Source organism: Ursus americanus, chromosome 3 (assembly GCF_024610735.1).
Source record: "Ursus americanus isolate L20-20 chromosome 3, mUrsAme1.1.p, whole genome shotgun sequence".
Lineage (NCBI taxonomy): Eukaryota > Metazoa > Chordata > Mammalia > Carnivora > Ursidae > Ursus > Ursus americanus.
The window spans coordinates 93,824,632-93,845,243 of record NC_142129.1 but is presented as its reverse complement, the minus strand read 5'-3'; the positions used below and the strand labels follow the sequence as shown (position 1 = coordinate 93,845,243).

Below are 20,612 nucleotides of genomic sequence, written 5' to 3'. Positions count from 1 at the left end.
GGGGCCCCAGAGGCCCTGCTGGCATGGCTGGTGCCCTGGCAGAGGCTGGAGGAGCTGTGTGGGCTTCCAGGGGCACAGACCAGCCAGGGAGCAGGGGAGGCTGAGGAGAGGGGTACACCAGCCACACAACCTGCACCCATGACACAGGGCCAAGCAGTGAGGGGCTGCCTCCCAGGCAGAGTGGGACGCTTGGGTCAGCCTCTTCTGGGGGGGCAACGGGGGGCGAGAGAGAAAGAAGCACACGCAGACAGGCCCGAGGGTAACTTCGTTTATGGGTCAAGCCAAATGCAATGCAAAGTTGTTTTTGTTCTTTTTTTTTTTAACCAAAATAAATAAATCAGATCTGTCCCTGTGATGGGTGAGGGAAGCGACCCCTCTCCTCCAGCTGCCGCCCCTGGGCCCTGGCCCTCCTCTCCCCCTCCGGACCGGTTGAGGCACAGCACAGAGAAGAATGTTGCCGTCTCCACGGTATTGGAGAGGGCGGGGAGGCGGGAGGCAGGAGGCGGGAGGTGGGCGATGGGCAGCAGCCTGGCCACGAGCCCTGAGCCCCATAAACCCTGTGGCCCCGGTGCCACCTGGCCCCAAGTGGGTGAAGCATGCACGGCCCCCACACGTGGCCCGGGACCCTCTCGAGAGGCGGGAGTGGACACTGCAGAGAGCGGACCTGCCCTCTCTGTGCCAGGCCGGGCGCAGGCCCCCTCCCGCCAGCCGCCCCAAGCAGTGCCGTGGTTCCCCGCGCAGGGAGAGCCCCACCAGAACCCAGTCCACCCCACGAAGTCTGGACAGTGACGGCTCCCTCCAAGGGGCCTGGTGCTCGGGGTGGGAAGAGGCGGCCACCTTGTCCGGGTGCAGCAGCCCCTGTGCTGGGTGACCAGACGGCCAGTACCTGGGAGGCCACACGAGGCTGGTCCTTCGGGGGAAGCCGGAGGGCTGGGGCACAGCTGACCCTCCCAGGACATCCGCAGGGGCTCCCTCTCCTCCTCCTGCTCCCCGCAGCCTCCACGAAGGATGCTCAGCCAGATGGAAGTCACAGCGCCTGGGGGCCTCTGGCCTGGGGGGGGCAGCCAAGCACATGGGGGACAGCAGCCTAACTGGTAAGCGAGAGAGGGGGAGTGCGGTGCAGCAGACGGGCAGAGGTGTGGGCAGCGCTGAGGCACTATTCTTTAGTTGAGAAGCGAGGGGCGGCCGTGGCTGTGGAGGGCAGTGGCCCACGCGGAGTCTACGAGAAGTTCTTGAAGGCGTCCAGGTCGAAGGCCGTGTCCAGGAGGCGCTGCAGCTCCGTGAGGTGGGTCTTCTTGTTGCCAGTGGCTGGAGCAGCGGCAGGGTCCCGGCCGGCATACCTGAGGGGGTGACAGCGGGCGTGAGGGTGAGGCCACAGATGGCCCGGCCCCCACGGCGGCTCTCCTGGTCCTCACGCACCACACGGGCTTGGCGCGGTTGATGGTGGTCCGCAGCCTGGGCTTCACGTAGTCGTAGTAGCCTTGGTTCTTGTGCTCCTCCTGGCACCAGGCCAGCTCGGCGTTGGGGTACTTCTGCACCTCCTGCAGCAGGAGGTCGAAGGGGAACGGGGACAGCTGTGGAGAGAGCAAGGGGTGCGGTCAGGAGGGGGCACGCGGCGACCCCAGGAGGATGCTCCAGAAGCTGAGGAGACTCAGGGGGCCCCGGCTGTGCCCTGCCCACCCTCACCTGTTCGATCCTCGTGATGGCCACCTGCTCCTCCATGCCCCGTGCCTTCCGCTCCCGGGTGAGGTCATAGTACACCTTGCCCGTACAGAACAGAAGCCTCTTGACGTTTTCCGGGTTCTGGGCTGCAAGGCCGTCTTCTGGGATGACCCGCTGGAAGTGGGTTCCTACGAGAGAATCCCCACAGCCGGGGGTTCTCTCAGGACTTGGCGGAGGACACCCAGGGCCCTCCTGCTGCTGCCGTGCACGAGCGGGGCCCCCAAGGCAGGGCCGTGACACGGGCTGACGCCACAACACGCAGCTGCCAATGCGCACCAGCCCAGATGCCCTTGAATCCATCCAGACCAAGAGAGCCTCGAGAAGCGCATCGTGGCGGCGCACAGTAGGCCAAGGCCAGCCTCGGCCGGCAGGTGACGCCGGTTCCTTCTTCCGAACAGCCCATTCTGGACGTCCAGGGCAACGGAGTGTGATCACTCCGCTCAGACTCCCCACGAGTTTACAAACCCTGAAGCCTTCCGCACAACTGCACAAACACTTGGATTCCACCGTCGGGGCCAGGCCCTCCAAGCGAGCGGCCTTCTGGAAGCGGCACCTAGCAAAGGGCCTCCCCTCGTGATGTGCACACACACGCACGCACGTTCGTGCCCCCCCGGGATAAGGCCAGATAGGAAAGGCCCGCAGCAAACGTCATACTCAGTGGTGCGAGACTGAGCTTTTCCTCTAAGATCAGGAACAAGAGGGGGAGGCCCACGTCCCCACTCCCTTCCAGCCTCGTACTGGAAGTCCCAGCCAGAGCAGCTGGGGGAGAAGATAAAAGGCCTCTACATTGGAAAGGAAGAGATAAAATTATCTGTGTGTGGATGACATGATGTCATATGTAGAAAACCTCGAAATTAGAATAAACGAACTCAGCAAAGTTGCGGGATAAAAAAATCAACACTCAGAGCTCAGATGCATTTTTGCACACTAACAATGACCCATGCAAACACAAACAAGAAAGTCCGTTTGCCACAGCGCCAAAAGGAATAAAACACTGAACAATAAGCAAAGACGGGGAAGACATGTACACTGAAAACAGCAGGCGCTGCTGGAAAAAACTGAACACACGAGCCATTGACCAGCGTCTGTGTTCACCCGCGGGCAGGCCTGCTGCTGCTACGACGTCCACAGTCCCCAAAGTGATCTATAGATTCAGTCCTATCAAAACCCCAATGACGGGTTATTCTGCAGACACAGAGAAATCTATACTAAAATTCATGGAATCTCAAAGGCCCCTGAGGAGCCAAAGCGATCCTACAACAGGAGAGTGAGGCTGCAGGAGGCACAGTCCGCGACTTCAGAAGCCGGCACGGAGCCACAGCACCCGGAACCGTAAAGCGCCGGCACGGACACATGCAGACCACGGACACGGAGCCCCAACCATTCAGTGGGGAAGAGAGGGAGTCTTTCTGGCGAATGCTGGGAAACCGGGATGTCCACATGCAGAGGAAGGACCCTCATCCCACATGCGAAAATTAACCCAAAATGTGCTAAAGACTTCAACATATGAACCTCCATGATAAAACTCTTGGGAGAAAACAGGGCAAACGCTTCACGACAGTGGGTGTGGCAGTGATTTCCCGGAAGTGATGCCAACGGCGCCGGCAACGAAAAAGAAAAATAGACTTCATGAAATTTTAAACATTTTGTGCATCAAGAGACAACATACCGGGGGGCGCCTGGGAGGCTCAGTCAGTGAAACATCTGCCTTTGGCTCAGGTCATGATCTTAAGGTCCTGGGATCAGGCCCCGTGTTGGGCTCCCCGCTCAGTGGGGGGGTCTGTCTGCTTCTCCCTCTGCCTCTGCCCCTCCCCCTCACTCTTTTTCTCTCAAATAAATAAAATCTAAAAAAAAAACAAAAAAAGTAAAGCACACAGAATGGGAGAAAACAGCTGCAAGTCATCTATCCGGTGCCGGATTAGCAGCCAGCATAGAGAAAGAACTTCTAAAATTCAACCACAATGCAAACAACCCGACTGAAAATCAGGCAAAGGACTGACAGACACTTCTCTAAAGCAGATACCTGGCCAGCCACAGATGAGTGGGAAGAGGCTCACCATCACTGGTCTGCAGGTAAATGCAAATCAAACCACAACAAGGTATTTCTTCATGGGCAGTAAACAAAGACCAAGTGCTGATGTGGATATGGAAAAGCTGGAACCCTCGCGAGTGGAGGTGGGGAAATAAAAAGGCACAGCTGCTGGGGAAAGTAGTACAGAGGTTCCTCAAAAACCTAAAGACAGAATCACTGTAGGACCCCGCGGTTCCACCTCTGGGGATACGACCCAACGAACCGAACACAGGTTCTGGAAGAGATACCCGCACACCCACGCTCACATCTGCATCCTTCACAATCGCTCCAAAGTGGAAGCAACCAATGTCCACCGATGCATGAACAGACACAAGTGGTTCATCCGCATGCTGGAATCTTACTCAGCCTTCAAGCGGGAAGGGGTTTCTGACGTGGGTGCAAGGAGCAGACCCAGGAGGACACCTGCCGCACACCCGCACGTACACACGGGGCCTCTGACAGCCAAGACCAGAGACAGAAAGCGGGAGCTCTGGAGGTAGCCGCACAGCTGTGTGAGCGTGCTTAACACTCACCAGGTGCACACGTAAAAACACACCTTAAAATTTTATGTGCGCTTCACCATAATAATGATAAATGGGAAAACGAACCAACCAAGGAGGGCTTCACCTTGACTGACAACTAAGGGGGCTCCACGGCTGGGAGGAGGTGGGCTCCCCCAGCCCAGGGAGCCTGGGGACACGGGGCCGCTCCATGCTGTGTCTGCCTGCTGTCCAAGTGAGGATCTCAACACTGTGGGCCACACTGCATGCCCTCCGGGAGCAGCGGCTGGGCAGTGGGGGGACTCTACTCTGAGGTCAGACTTGCTTCCCTGCCTCTAAAGGAGGCCTGGGGCACACTCACGTGAAGGCCGCAGACCTGGGTGGGGCGCAAGACACACCTCCTGAGTAACTCACAAGCAAGCTCTGACTTGTGGGCTGTCATGTTCAGTGGTCTTCACCCAACAATCAAAAAGGTGGCAAGGTCCACAGTGAGACCCTCAGGTACAGGCCCTGAGCCCCACAGAGCGGCAGCCTGCCCCATACCCACCTGAGAGCATCTCATCGAAGCTGGTTCTGGCCTCGGGGTGCCGCAGCAGGGACTTGGGGGTGAAGATGATTAGCTGGAACAGAGAAGCACAGGCCCGCGATGGATCAGGCCCCGCAGGCTCCAGAAGGAGGCCCAACAGCGTGGCGAGGACGGCCCCTGTGCATCTCTAGGCTGGGGACAGGGCAGGAGGAGCCGGGACAAAGCTGCTTCCCGTTCAGCCACACATGCACTCCTCCAGGATGTGTCCCAGCCTACTGAGCCTGGGTGTCCCCACCCTGTACCTGGGAGAGAGCCCCCAGCTCCTCCGCGGGGCCCCACCCGGGGCCAGGGCTGTCTCGACCTGTGGGCCCTTCACACACCCTTCTACTCACCATTCAAAACCCTGCCCGGGAGCCTGCTGACTGGGACCCGGCGCACCACCGCCCACCACCCACTCACGCATCCATACTCCCACTGGGCAGGGACGCCCCCAACTGACTGGCTTCCGGAAGGGCAGGAGAATCTGACGCCGCAGCACGTGGAAGAAGTTGCCAGGAGTGGAGCAGTTGACGACGACCCAGTTGCAGTCATATAGCTGGTTTATGTCAAAGTTGGCTTCCTCCAGGTTCTGCAGCTCGAGGGAGAGGCCGGAGGCCCAGTGGACTGAGTCCCTGGTGCAGAGCTGCCCCGGGGAACCCCGCCAGGACCTCACGCGGCGGGTTCTCTGTCCCACTCCATCCCTCCCGGTCCTCTGGAGACCACTGGTTCTACCTACAGCCCAGACTGATTTGCCTTAGAAACTGGCTCCCGGTCACCCTGTGCCAAGTCTTAACGCTCCGCCGAAACCAGCCCAGAGGAGCCTGAGTTCTTTCCTCTAAGACGTCTGCCCAGACCCAGTGCAGACAGCTGCTCCTCACATGGCAGCAGGAGGGGGACTGTCACTTTGGGGGGCCAGCGGGAGCCGCCACTCTGCTCACCGGCAGGACGTCCGGATCATCATTGCACATCTGCAGGAACCGCTCCGGCCGGGCAGAGGAATGTTCTGGGCCCTGGAACCAGACACACAAGTTATGGTTCGGGAGCTCTGCAGAGGTGCGCGAGGTGCACTCGCCACGTCTCTTCCTTAATGGACTCAGGTCACTTCTGGTCTAAAAAATGCCGAGCTGCGTTGACCTGCTGGTTCTTCCATCCCTTTCCCTCCCCCAGAGCGTGGAGGGGTCCACACCCTGGCTCTGCACGGTTTCCAACCCCCAGTCCTGAGACAGTCTCCCACGGGGCCTCTGCAGCGAGGTGAGCAGGGGGGTCTGAGCCAGGATGGCCGGCACCGGCACTGGCACTCCTGCTTCTCACCAGAGGTGATGCAGGACCCGACAGCTGCCCTCGGAGATGGGGGTGCACCACACTGCGCCGCGCCAGCTTCTGGGGCCAGCGTCCCAGGCTTGGTGGAGAGGGCCGGGCCGGGGGGGGGGGGGCGCGTGCTCACCATGCCCTCCATGCCATGGGGCAGCAGCAGCACGATGCCATTCTGCCGCACCCACTTGGCCTGTCCCGGGCAGATGAACTGGTCGATGATGCACTGGGCTGTGTTGTGGAAGTCACCAAACTGGGCCTCCCAGAGGACCAGGGCGTTAGGGCTGGCCATGGCAAAGCCCAGCTCAAAGCCTGCAGAGCGAGGAGGCGGCACCGAGTCAGCGGGCGGGGGCTGCGGCGGGACAGGCGGCGGGGACAAGGGCCTGCGGGCTTGGGCACTCACCCAGGACCCCATACTCGGACAGCGAGCTGTTGCATACGGTGTAGGGGGCCTGGTTGGGCCACAGGTGGTTCATGGGGATGCAGGTCTTCTTGTCCACGTTCTGGTCGTGGAGCACGTGGTGGCGGTGGCTGAGGGACAACAGCACAGATTAGGAGGCAGAGGCGCCCGTGCTCCGCCCCGACACGCAGGCCCAAGAGGCGGCCACTTCTCCACAGAAGTGTCCACGCCAGAGCAGGGGAAGGGTGCTTCTGGGCCCACACAGGATTTTCTTCTTGAGAAACACCAGAGCCCTCCCCTTCTGTCTGCGGCGCCACAGGAACCCCGAGAGTGTTACCTAAAGGTGCCGCGCTCCACGTCCTGGCCGCTCAGCCGGATATGGATGCCCTCCTTCAGGAGCGAGCCGAAGGCCATGTACTCCGCCAGAGCCCAGTCCACGGTCCTGTTCTTCACCAGCTCCCCGCGGGTCTTCAAGATGCGGCTCAGCCCTGCGCAGACACGGCGCTCACCAGCCGCCCTGCACGCCCGCTCGTGACCAGAGCAGCGCCTCAGCAGCCTGGCTGGCAGCTGTGATGTCCCACCCTGTCCTCCACCACAGGGGTGGAGGACCACGGGGCCTGCCCTGCGCTGGAGAGACGTCCAGGGACGTGGCCTAACACTTTCACAGGTCAGTGGGCATCCTCACCCCCATGAATGGTGAAGTTCTCCACGGGCACAGAGCTAGCCACGTTCCCGATGTGTGTCAGGATGTCTTCCGTCAGGCCCGTGGAGGGGCAAGTCATGCTCCTCGGCTGCCCGTCCAGGGTGAAGAAGCCTAGGGCAGGAGGACAAGCTGACACACAGCCACCACTCTTCCAGGAACCAAGCGGGGCCCCCCAGGGAGTGTGGACGGGGCGGGGCAGAGGGGCACAGGTGACATCCCTTGCTCACCGGGCCAGGGGGAGTCCAGCCAGTGCTTGATGTGCAAGATCTTCTCGTCCTTGGACCTGGTGAAGGCCTCCTCACAGATCTTATCGTACTTAGAGATTTCCTCCTGGAGGGTCGGGCACAGCACAGCTGTCGGGGGGTGCTCCACACAGGCCCCCCCACGTGCACCACTGCTCTGAGGCCCGCGAGAAGCCTGCTGTTACCATCTTCGCCCCCAGCACTGCTTCATCGTGTCTGCTGGCTTCAGGGCTGCAGGACTGCTCGGAGTCGGAGCCCCTTCCCCGCCTGGCCTCTCTCTACCCCTCCCGAGTCAGAGCCGGGGACGCACCTCGTACTCGGGCTGGTTGACCACACCCTGGGACACCAGCAGCTCAGCGTACTTCTGCAGCACAGGCTTCTGCTTGCGGATCTGCTTGTACATGAGCGGCTGCGTGAACATGGGCTCGTCCATCTCGTTGTGGCCGTTGCGCCGATAACACACCTGGACACAGCATGGACATGCCAGCATCAGGGACCCACCAGCACCTGCCCGCTCTCCTGCACGGCGCCCCAATGTACCTCCTCTACAATCTAGACCTCCTTCACAGCAGAGTCGCTGTCACAGGAAATGAAACGAGTGACCTGGGGACACCCTGGCACAAAACTCCAACTACCTTCTTTCCCGGCATGGCTCACCCAGGCTGGGGCCTCAGGAGCCCTGCGGAGGGGTGGCCAGGTGAGCCCGGGAAGGCCCTTGGACGCTGGCAGGCCCACTCTGTGTGGGAGCCCGAGTGGGGAGCAGCGCGGTGAGCCTGCCCCGGGGAGTCTGCCCCTCCGCTCCCAGACACAGATGGAGGCCACTCACCAGGTCCACCACCACGTCCTTGTGGAAGGTGCTCCGCCACTCGGCCGCCACCTTGCACACGTACATGACGGCCTCTGGGTCATCCGAGTTCACGTGGAAAATGGGGGCATTCACGACGCGGGCCACGTCAGTGGGGTAGGGTGAGGAACGGGCCATGCGCGGGTCGGTGGTGAAGCCGATCTGCAAGAGACATGCCGCTGGGCTGGCTGCGGGCGGGGTGGGCGGAGCCCCACTAGCTGCTGGCCACCCGGCCTCCTGTGTCCCCAAGTGGCTATTCAGGTTTTGGTGGTCTTTTTGTTTGTTTTTTTATTGTTTTGTTGTTTCCTATTCTGCAAACAAACTTCATCCACGTTCAACACATTGAGTTTGGAAGACAGTGTAACAAAATTAATTTAAACAAAGTTACACATCTTTCTACTAGCTACACTGTAAATATTTTGATGTTTTTCTTTGCGCATATATGTGTAATATATATATATTTAAAATTTCGGAGCTGTTCTATAACTCAGCAGTTTGTTCACTTATAATGATGAGCTAATCTTATGAGCACTGTTTCTTTCTTTTTTTTTAAGGATTTTATTTATTTGACAGAGAGAGAGACAGCCATCGAGAGAGGGAACACAAGCGGGGGGAGTGGGGGAGGAAGAAGCAGACTCCCAGAGGAGCAGGGGGCTCAATGTGGGGCTCGATCCCAGGACTCTGGGATCACTCCCTGAGCTGAAGGCAGACGCTTAACTAAGACTGAGCCACCCAGGTGCCCCACGAACACTGTTTCTTTGAAAGGAAAATCTGAAGCCTTCATGATAGTCCTTACTGTGTCTATGTACTAAAAATTCTGTATTCATAATTTTATAACCTACATCTCCTATTGCCTTCTATGAAATACTTCGCACACACACAGTGTGATAATACCACAGCGGCCACGTCTGAGCTCCACGAACAGGATGCACTTCTGCTGCAGCTGGACCTTCATGGCCTGAACCATACACGCTATCTTCTTAGGCTTGCCCCTACTTCACAGTTTTGATACAATTTCAGACTTGAGAAAGTTGGAAGAATAACACAAAGAATTCTCACAGTCTTTACTCAGATTTGCCACTTGTCACTTGTTTCTTTTTGCCTTTTGCAGTCCACGCTCTTTCCCTGACATGCGTGCATGCTCACTCTTCTTCCCAGCCACGCAGGGCTAAGTTGTAGGGGGCCCCCATTTGCTAAACCAGGGACGTTCCCTGACCAGCCTGACCAATTCCACATCCTAGCATATGTCATCGGAACCCCAGTCTCCACACACACTGCCTCATGATGCCTGGCCGACCTTTCTGCCCCGACCCAGTGTCCGATCCAGCACCCCACCCTGTGCCCTCTTTCGTCTCCCTTAATCTGGAAGACGCTCCACTTCCCTTGGTTTTCATGGCACTGGCGTCTGTCCACTCTCCTACTGGGGGACACATTCCCACACAGGTTTGCTCCAGCGAATGCTGAGCTTACCTGCGTCACTCCCAGGAAGGGCACTGTGCTGCAGGCCGCAACGCCAGCAGACTGCCCTCGTACGCGGGGGCGCCGCTCACGCTCCGGCCAGCAGCAAGTGAGTGCCCTCACCAGTGCCTTGCACCAGACTGTGACCGTTTCTCAAGGATGTTATTTTCTTGATTCTATGGTACTGCTTCCTATGGCTTTGCCAAAATTTATGCCAAGACTTCTGCTGTCGGACACATGGATTATTTCCTACTTTTGTAAGTAGCACAGTTAAGTTTCTGACAAACACAGAAAAATATTTAGCATCTGATGGCTGCCTCAGGAGAGAATTTCAGAAGGTAATCCTAGGTACGTTCTTAGAACAATAAGAGCGTCAGGAAAGCAGCCACCTCTTTTCTTGCTACAGATCTCACTGGCCTGTCCCCACACCAGGTCATGATCTGTGGTGTCCAAGTGTCAGTGAAGAGAGTAAAGAAAACACGAGCAGAACAGGAGCTCTCAGGGAAGTCTGGGAATTCTAACTGCTTTAATGTAATCTCTTTAACACACTGCCTAAAGAAGAGATTAGCAATGGTCAGGAACCGATGAGAATTAAAAAACGATGTCCCGGGGAGAATGCTGATGAACATGTCTTGAACAATGCCATTGCCCCATCTGGGTCTCCTCACTTAGGGAAACGAGTGTAGGGAACTGTTAACAAGTGGTCACGATATGCACGTTGTTTCTAGAACCTCACAGGATGTGAACTGCTTTGACAAGGTAAGACCTCAGTCTGCTGGCTGCCCTCCAAATAGCCACTGCTCTTACCAGCTTCCGTGTCTTCAAGCACATATGGACGTGCGCAGGCACACGTGTGGGGCTGTGCACGCACATGGACATAGGGAGACAGGTGCGTCCACACTGCTCTCTACATTCCCCCGCTTAACAGATCTTGTGGATCATTGCAAATCTTTTTTTTTTTTTTTAAGATTTTATTTATTTATTTGACAGAGACAGCCAGCGAGAGAGGGAACACAAGCAGGGGGAGTGGGAGAGGGAGAAACAGGCTCCTAGCAGAGGAGCCTGATGTGGGGCTCGATCCCAGAACTCTGGGATCACGTCCTGAGCCGAAGGCAGACGCTTAACGACTGCGCCACCCAGGCGCCCAAATTTCAAGTCTTCTTAATGGTTTCACTGCATTACAGCAGTCGCTGCAGTTAGCTTACACAGTGCCTACTTACGGGCCGGGCACTATTCTGAGCATTGTATATATATTAATTTTCATGTGTTAATTCATTTAAGTCTTACAACATACATATGGGTACACCATAAATTATTTAACCAGCTCCCTATTGATCAAGTGATGAAAATTGTGATTTCTGGTCTTGGTGCATCAGTGAGGTCTTCAAAAATGGCTCTCGGTGGACATCAGGCAGTGAGTGTACCAGTGGGAAAACCCCACTAAGTGGAGCTGCTGGCTTGAGAGCCAGAGACCCCAAAGTCAAATGGTTTACTCTTGTCATCCTAGCTGGAGCCCCATCTCCTTCAACCCTGCAGCTGGCCCCCGGCTAGAGCAGATCTGATTGCTGGAAGATCTTCCTGTCATTCAACCGAGATCTGCTTTCTGGGAGTTGCTCCCCACTGGTGTTGATGCCACCATCACACTTATGCTACGCGAATCCCTGATTTTGGTGAAAACAGCTCTCATGCTTCCAGGGGTCTTCCAGCTTCCTGGGTCACTACTGGTAGAGCAGTTTCCAGACACTGTGCCATCCTGCGGTACTCGCCCCTGGATATGGTCTCACTTAAGTGGCACCAAAATGCTTCACAGTCTGTCCATGAGAAGCTTGAAAAACCCATGGCTTACCTATACTGTACTCGTGTAATGTGATTCTTAAATTGGAATGTTATTAAATGTTTATATTGCAAATAAGGAAGGTTTCAAATCAGTGATCTAAGAAACCAGAAAGAGGCGGCTAAATTAAATCCAAAGCAAGTAGAAGGAAAGGGCTAACAAAGAGCAGAAAGCAATGAACTAAAAAATAGGGAAATACAGAAAACGTAATGAAAGCAAAGCTATTCCTTTGAAAGCAACAAATCTACAGCCAAACCAACTAAGAAAAAAAGAGAAAAGACATGAATCATCAGTATCAGGAGCAAGAGAAGGGATACCAGTACAGATTCTAATAAGAGGACACTATAAACTCTAGGACCATAAATTCTACAACCTAAAGAAGTCACCACAGCCACTCGAGGACAAACTGATAGCCTGGATGGTCTTACATTTACTAAAGAAATTGAATTTATACTTAAAACAAATGTTCTCGGGGCGCCTGGGTGGCACAGCGGTTAAGCGTCTGCCTTTGGCTCAGGGCGTGATCCCGGCGTTGTGGGATCGAGCCCCACATCAGGCTCCTCCGCTAGGAGCCTGCTTCTTCCTCTCCCACTCCCCCTGCTTGTGTTCCCTCTCTCGCTGGCTGTCTCTCTCTGTCAAATAAATAAATAAAATCTTAAAAAAAAAAAAAAGTAAATGTTCTCATAGGGACTTCCACGTCTGGAAGATGAAGATGAACCTTTCCCTATTCCTCCTGCTAAGAGCAGGTCAAACCCCAGGACATCACATGCAGGACAAACACAAAACTTTGAAGGTAGACAGAAGAAGGCAGGCCAGCCAGGGGCCTTAGGTTCCGAGGAATGACTCAGTGACAGGTTCCAAAACTGTCTGTCTCCTACCGTACCCCAGCCCGGGGCTAGAGAAGCAGGTGATGCAGACACATAAACAGGCACAGATGAGGAAAAGCCAGAGGACCAAGAACAAGACACTTAGGACACAACATTTCTTTTTTCTAAAATTAATACTGTTGTATTTTTGAGATTTTAAATTTTAAGTTATTTACTTATTTTAAAGTAATCTCTACCCCAACATAGGGCTTAAACTCCTGACCCTGAGATCAAGAGTCACATGCTCTGGGGGCACCTGGGTGGCTCAGTCATTAAGCATTTGCCTTTGGCTCAGGTCATGATCCCAGGGTCCTGGGATCGAGCCCCGCATTGGGCTCCCTGCTCAGCAGGAGCCTGCTTCTCCCTCTCCCACTGCCCCTGCTGGTGTTCCTTCTTGTGCTGTGTCTCTCTCTGTCCAATCAATAAATAAAATCTTAAAAAAAAAAAAAGTTGCATGCTCTGCCTACTGAACCAGCCAGGTGCCCCTAGGAGACAACACTTCTAGATAATAACTGCTCTGCCAGCTCACGGCCTTCCCCCACCCTCACCAACAAAGGCTGGGGTGGGGAGTCCAGACAGACAGCAATGAGGTGGTTAGGCATCCACCCCCTCCCTGGTGTCAGTGGAGGCCACACGGGGAGCAGCATCAAAGTGTCTGTGCCATCCTGCCTGCCTCCCCTGCCTGGGTCATGGAAGATATGGGTGGGAAACCTGGACTCCCACCCCCACCTAAGATGCCCAGGAGGTGAATCCTAACAGAAGATTTAAGTAAGAGCTGAGTCTCGACACAAAGCCCAAGATGTCCTGGTTTCATCTGAAAACCAACAACCAGAAAAACCTCAGGCTGAATGAGAAAAGTAATCATCAGAAGCCAACACCAACATGACACTGATCTTAGAATTATCTAACAAAGACATTAAAAAAGACGTCATAAAAATGCTTCGATGAAAATTACAAACATGTCGGAAACACATGAAAAAATAAAAACTCTCAGCAAAGACAGAGAGGAAAAGACATGAGAGTGAAGTGAAAAGTTTAGAACTGAAAAATAAAAAAATGCGGGGGGCGTCTGGGTGGCTCAGTCAGCTGAACGTCCCATTCTTGATTTTGGGTCAGGTCGTGATCTCGGTGTCGCAGGATTGAGCCCGGCATCAGGCTCTGTGCTGAGTATAGAAGTCTGCTTATGATTCTCTCTCTCCTTCTCCCTCTGCCCCTCCAAGCTGCTCGTGCGCACTCTTTCTCTCTCTCAAAAACAAAAACAAACAAAAAACGGGGGAAAAACCTGAATGGAGATCTCTACAGCAGAATGGGGGCAGAGAGGAAAGAATCTGTGACCTTGAGGTCACCCCAAATCTCAACAAATGGAGAATCTGAAGGGAATGTGAGGCTGTAACAACAGGTCTGATGTTGGTGCCACTGGAGACCCAGAAACAGAGGGGGTGGGGCTGAATAAATACCTGAAATGAAATACCTTCTGTAGGAATAAATGTAGCCAAGGAGGTGAGAGAACTGTCCTCTGAAAACTGTTACCATGTTGATGAAAGAAACTGAAGGCAACACAAACAAATGGAAAGACATACCATGCTCATGGATTGGAAAAATTAATATTAAAATGTCCACACTGCCCAAAGCAATCTACAGATTCAATGTAATCCCTATCAAAATACCAGGGGGGTTTTTCACAGAAATAGAGCAATTGATCCTAAAATGTACATGGAACCACAAGACCACGAATAGCCACAGCAGTACTGAGAAAGAAGAACAGAACTGGAGGTGTCACGTTGCCTGATTTCAAACGATACTGAAAAGCTGTAGTAACCAAAACAGTGTGGTGCTATCATGAAAACAGACACATAGGGGCGCCTGGGTGGCACAGCGGTTGGGCGTCTGCCTTTGGCTCAGGGCGTGATCCCGGCATTATGGGATCGAGCCCCACATCAGGCTCCTCCACTATGAGCCTGCTTCTTCCTCTCCCACTCCCCCTGCTTGTGTTCCCTCTCTCGCTGGCTGTCTCTATCTCTGTCAAATAAATAAAATCTTTAAAAAAAAAAAAAAAGAAAACAGACACATAGACCAAAGGTACAGAAGAGAGAGCCCAGAAAGAAACACATGCCTACATGGTCAATTAAGTTATGACAAAGGAGCCAAAAATACTCAATGAGGAAAGGACAGTCTCTTCAACAAATGGTGCTGCGAAAACTGGACAGCCACATGCAGAAGAATGAGACTGGACCACTTTCTTATGCCACACACAAATATAAACTCAAAATGGACTTGAATGTAAGACCTTTTACTCCCAGAGGAAAACACAGGCAGTAACCTCCTGGACATCAGTCTTCATAATTTTTGGGATATGACACCAAAAGCAAAGATAAACCAGTGGGACTACATCAAACGAAAAAGCTTCTGCCTAGCAAAGGAAGCCATTAACAACAAAAAGGCAGCCTATGAGATGGGAGAAAATATCTGCAAACCGTATGTCTGATTAGGGACTCATACCCAAAATACATAAAGAAATGATACAACTCAGCAAAAAGGAAATAATCCAATTTAAAAAAAGGCAGAGGACCCGAATAGACACTTTTCCAAAGAAGACATACAGATGGCCAACAGACACATGAAAAGATGCTCAACATCACTGATCATCAGGGAAATACTAATCAAAACCACAATGAGATACCCCCTCACACCCATCAGAATGGTGAAAATTAACAACACAGGAAACAGGTGTTGGCAAGGATGCGGAGAAAGGGGAACCCTCGTGCACTGTTGGTGGGAATGCAAACTGTGGACAATAGTATGGAGGTTCCTCAGAAAGTTAAAAATGGAAGTACTGTGTGATCAAATAACGCCACTTCTGGGTATTTATCCTAAGAAAACAAAATCGCTAACTCAAAAGGATACATGTACCCCTATGTTCACTGCAGCATTATCTACAATTGCCAAGTGTCCATCCATGGATGAATGGCTAAAGACATGGTGTAGAGATACACAATACAGTATTATTCAGAAATCAAAGAAGGAAATCTTCCATCTGTGACAACACGTATGGACCTGGAGGGCACTACACGAAGTGAAATTAGTTGAAGACTTGTATGATCTCATTTGTATGTAGAACTCAAAACAAGACAAAACCCAAACTCACAGATTCAGAGAACATATTGGTGGCTGCCAGAGGTGAGGGGTGGGGAGCATGGGTAAAGGGGGTAAGGTGGTTTAAAAAAGTTTGAAAAATCCCCCAAATTTGTCAAAAGCTACACATTTACAGATTTGAGAAGATGAATGATCCTAAGGCACTTGGGTGGGGGAAAGATCATATTCTCCACAGGCAGTGTCTGCGTGTGAAATTCCTCCCTTGCCCCACACGCAGAAGTTAAAGCCGGTGGGTCACAGACATTAAGAGCTTCGAGGAAAACACAGGAGCAAGAAAACAAAACTTTTGTGTTTCAAAAGACATCAAGAAAGTGAAAAACCCATAGAGAGAAAATATTTGCAAATCATAAACCTGATAAAGGGCTTGTATCCACAATATACAAAGAATTCTTACGACTCAATAATAAAAAAACAATCCAATTTAAGAACGGGTAGAAGAGGGGCACCTGGGTGGCTCAGTCAGTTAAGCGTCTGCCTTTGGCTCAGGTCATGATACCGAGGGTCCTGGGATCGAATCCCACATCAGGTTCCCTGCTCAATGGGGAGCCTGCTTCTCCCTCTCCCTCTGCCTCTCTCAAATAAATAAAAATCTTTTTTAAAAAAGTAAAAATGGGCAGAAGATCTTTGTAGACATTTGTCCAAAGAAGACATACAGAAGGCCAACAAACATACGTGCAAATGCTCAACGTCATCAGTCATTAGGGAAACGCAAACTGAAAGGAGTTTGCACCCACTTTGATGGTTACGAGAGAAGGGAGACAAGAATGAGCGTCAGTGAAGAGGAGGGAGAACTGGAACCCTCATACATTGCTGGCAGAAGGTCAAACGGGGCAGCCACCTCGGAAAAGTCTGGTGGGTCCTCACAGGGTTACACAGAGCTACCACGTGACCCCACAATTCCACTCCCGGGTACATGCCACACAGACACCTGTGCCCAGAGCAGCAGCACGTTAACAGCCAACAGGTATAACTCAAATGTCCCTCACCCGATAAATGGGGGAATGAAACTTGCCAGAGCCATACACTAGATATTGCAGGGGCATTAAAGGGATGAAATCCTGATGATAGGATTAATGGCTGCTTAGGGCTGGGGATGACGGAGCAGGGGCGTGATGGCTAAGGGACACAGAATTTCTTGAGATGATAAAATGTTCTACAACTGTGGCGGAAGCTGTGTTGTCTGTGAAGACACTAGAAGCGGCTCCATTGTATGCTGTGAGTGGGCAAAGTGCGTGGTGTGTGAATGAGATCTCCGGAAAGCTGTTAAAACAAACAGAGAGGAGCTGAGCAAACCCCAAACAGGCTGAACCCAAAGACATCCATGCCAAGGCACCTCACATCAAGCTTCTGAAAACGGAGGACAAAGGGAAAAAGCCTTCCTGTAAAGAAAACTCTAGGCCCAGAGGTCTCCTACTGGCAGAGGCCACTGACTGCTTACAGAGAAGTAACACCAGTCCTACACAGACCTGTCCAGAAAACAGAGCAGGAGGGAGCACGAGGCTGGCACGACCTCGACACCCACACCAACCCCAGGCGGACGCGACAAGAACACATGAGCGCAGACACAAGCCTCCACCCTCAGGATGGAATCTGCCACCAGCAAACCACAGGGTGATCTTAATAAACGCAGAAAAGCGTCTGACAAAAACCACCATCCATTTGTGATAAATACCGTCCACTAATCAGGAAGAGAAGGGAGCTCCCTTAGCCCGCAAAGGACACGGCAGAAAACCCACAGCAAGCACCATGGTGAATGGTGCACCAAGACCGAACGCTTTTCTCCAAATCGGGACGAGGATGTGCCGTCCACGCTGCCCACTTCTGCACCGTGCTGGCCACACCATAGGCTGAGAAACAGGAATGTAAGGCACTTATCAACAAGCACTGGAAAGGAAGAAACAAAACCGTCTCTCGTGGAGACATGACTAAGTTTATACAGAGATTCCACAGTATCGCAAACAAATTACTAAAAGTGAGTTTAATAAGGATGTGGCATAAAAAACGCAAAACTGAATTCTATTTCTATGTCCTGGTAACAATCAGAAATGGAAACTGCTAAAAAATATTATTTATAATAGCATCCAAACAATCAAATATTTAGGAGTAAGCCTCACAAAAATGTGCAGGATCTGTATGCTGAGATCTACAAAATACCTATGAGAGGGAAAAAAAATAAAATAATTCAGAAACCTACTGTATTGTCAGATGAGAAGGCTCAGTATCGTGAAGGCTACAATTCTACCCAAACGGATGTATACTGATTCCACAGACTTCTAATCAAAATACTAGCAGAGCTTTCTTTGTGGAAATCGACAAGCTGACTATAAAATGTATACGAAAAAGCTAGTGACAGAATCGCTGCAACAACTTTAAGAAGTAAGGAAGTTGGAAGGCTTGCGCCACAGTTTCCAGACTGATGGCAGAACCATGGTCATCAAGGGGGTCCGGTGTCGGCCGAAAGGACAGACAGATCAGTGGAGAAGAACAGACCCGCAGACTCGTGGTCAATTCATTTCCGGCAAAAACAGTCCTTTCAACAGATTATCCTGAAACAAGGGATATCGACATCCGTCTCCAAACTCCAAACGCAACACAGACTTACACACAAAACGTGAAACCGTGAAACCTCCAGCAGCTGAAGGGGAATCTTTGCGACCTCAGTCAAGCATACTTTTTTTTAGATCTGGCATCAAAAACATGATCCACAAAAGAAATAAAAATCACAAACTGGACTTCACCCACATAAAAAATACTCCAGGGCTTTGAAAGATAACGGCAGGAGAACAAAGATAAGCCACAGAATGGAAGGAAATCTTTGCAAACACATCTCTGACATAAGGGAATTGTATCCAGAGGCTATAAGGAACTCTCGAGATTTAGCAGTAAAACCAGCAGCCTCCCCCAGCCCCCTTCTGCAGAGGACGCACAAGTAGCTGGTATGTACCAGAGAAGACGCCCCTGTCTTTACTCTTTACGAGAAGGAAGAGTGAGCCACACATGACACTGCAGGCTGTCAGATCTGACAACACCCAGGCTAGTGAGGACACCGGCCTCATTCACTGCAGACAGCGTGGGTGTACTGGGTAAAGTCCCCGGGACAGTCACCATGTATCTGGTAATCCCAGCAACAGGTCCCCACGGAATGAGAAACTGACATGCTCGCCAAAATCTGTCTGTGAACCTTTACAGTGACTTCGGTCCTCACCGCCAAGCTAGGAAGGATTCGAATTCCCACCCACTGTGGCGACCGGTTGTACCACTGAGAACCACGCAGAGGCCGGAGGAACCGAAGCCCACGAACACCGGTGAACCGAGGGATCTCGCTGGGGGAGCGCAGCCAGTACTGCAGGTCTCCATTCACCGGCCACTGTGGCGGTGGGTGGGGAGAAGATGGTGGGGATGTGTCAGCGTGTGCCCGTGTGCACCTGTCCCGGCCTAGAGAAGCACACACCAGCACGGCTGGACTTTACTGTACAGAAAGGACATCAATAAAAAGCTCATCTAAGTCCCGTGTCTACACTGAGTGCTGCTGCCCGTGGATATGTCCCGTGCCTGGGCTGAGAATCTGGTCAGGGCTTTTCCCGGGACTAGAGCCTGTCCTTTCTGTTCCCTAGGAGAAAATGCTGCAGGTGTCACGCAGCTCTCCTATTTGCCAGCATCCCGAAGAGTTTACCCCAGTGTGGAAACCACTGGAAAATTCTTCTTTCTGGTGAGCTACCCTGCGTCTCGGGCTTCCAATCACTCTGACTGACCTCTGCTGCCCTTCCTCCAGAGTGAAGACTGTTCCCCTGTTAGCATGGCAGTCCAGCCCACAAGTAAGGAGTCCACTCTGTTCTTGGTCATCTGTTCAGAACATACTGCAGTGATGGGTTTTTTGTTTGGTTTCTAGACCTTTCTGTGTCTTTGACATTTTTTTCAAAATTCGTCCTGATACTATTCTTTGAAACAAAGCACATCGAGTACTGACTCTTAAGCAAGCTATTCACTTTCTGCTCCAGTTTCTGTTCTGGAGAACGAGAACGATGCCACCCAGTGCACGGGTGGCCGTGGTAGGAGCTACCATGAGCACCTAGTTTGGCGCCTGGCACACAGTAGGTGCCGTGCTGCATGTTATGTTCATGTCCGACGACGTGCCTGGCCATTCATGTTACGAGCTCTTGGGCTTATGGCAGAACGGCCGCCATGTTTACTTCCATGTTACGTTCTCCCTGCTCCCTCCCTGCATCCCGCTCGGCAGCTCCAACTGTTCCCCACTTCCTCTAAGCCCCTTGCAGGTAGAACAAATCACGTGTGCAAATCAAACTATCTTGTCACTCCCTCGCTCCTCTGCCTCCGGTGGCCTCCTGATGCACGTGGGGCCCGACAGAAGCTGGCCGATGGCCGTGCACTGACCAAACTTCGGTGGGGATGGCCTCGTCCCCTCCCTTGGACACAGAGACCTGCCTGGATCCCACGGTCCCCATCATTTGCCTACTGGACCATCAATCTGCACTTAAAGATCAACCCCTGGGGGATACCTGTGCTGCCGGCCCGGCACCCACAGGCTCCCAAGCTGCACCGAACCGCAAGCTCCAAGGGGGTGGGAAGCAAGCCCTCTCTCTGCTGCGACCTAGCGCAGCGCCTGCACGCCAAGGCCCCAGAGTATCTGTCACAGGACAGCTTACACGAGCTGGGACAGGCGGCGGGAACAACAGACATGATAGGGATAGGTCAGAACTGGGCCAAAATATCCCCTCATAAGAGTGTTCATCACAGCATTACTCAAAACAGTTGAGAAATGAGAATCCCAGAACTCTAACAATGTGGCAATATCTGTTTTATGAAACAACCCATGACAACGCTTTCCATTAAAATTGCTACTTTAAGGGGCACCTGGGTGGCTCAGTTAAGTGTCTGCCTTTGGCTCAGGTCATGATCCCAGGGTCCTGAGATCAAGTCCCGCA

The 20,612-nt window shown here is 52.8% G+C and overlaps 1 protein-coding gene across 2 annotated transcripts in view; it reads right to left on the bottom strand.

Annotated features, from left to right (window-relative positions):
- Positions 1 to 253: 253 nt before the first annotated feature.
- Positions 254 to 20,612, bottom strand: part of OGDH (oxoglutarate dehydrogenase) — a 68,582-nt gene continuing 48,223 nt past the window's right edge. For both annotated transcript variants that reach the window (XM_045793555.2, XM_087861226.1), the window contains 13 exons: positions 8,341 to 8,520; positions 7,825 to 7,977; positions 7,500 to 7,602; positions 7,255 to 7,383; positions 6,907 to 7,057; positions 6,573 to 6,700; positions 6,303 to 6,481; positions 5,797 to 5,868; positions 5,319 to 5,447; positions 4,841 to 4,913; positions 1,687 to 1,850; positions 1,420 to 1,574; positions 254 to 1,340 (listed from right to left, as the gene is read on the bottom strand). In XM_045793555.2, the coding sequence (XP_045649511.1) occupies positions 1,220 to 1,340; positions 1,420 to 1,574; positions 1,687 to 1,850; positions 4,841 to 4,913; positions 5,319 to 5,447; positions 5,797 to 5,868; positions 6,303 to 6,481; positions 6,573 to 6,700; positions 6,907 to 7,057; positions 7,255 to 7,383; positions 7,500 to 7,602; positions 7,825 to 7,977; positions 8,341 to 8,520 (1,737 nt within the window). In that variant the 3' untranslated portion in view covers positions 254 to 1,219. The remainder of the gene's footprint in view (positions 1,341 to 1,419; positions 1,575 to 1,686; positions 1,851 to 4,840; positions 4,914 to 5,318; positions 5,448 to 5,796; positions 5,869 to 6,302; positions 6,482 to 6,572; positions 6,701 to 6,906; positions 7,058 to 7,254; positions 7,384 to 7,499; positions 7,603 to 7,824; positions 7,978 to 8,340; positions 8,521 to 20,612) is intronic.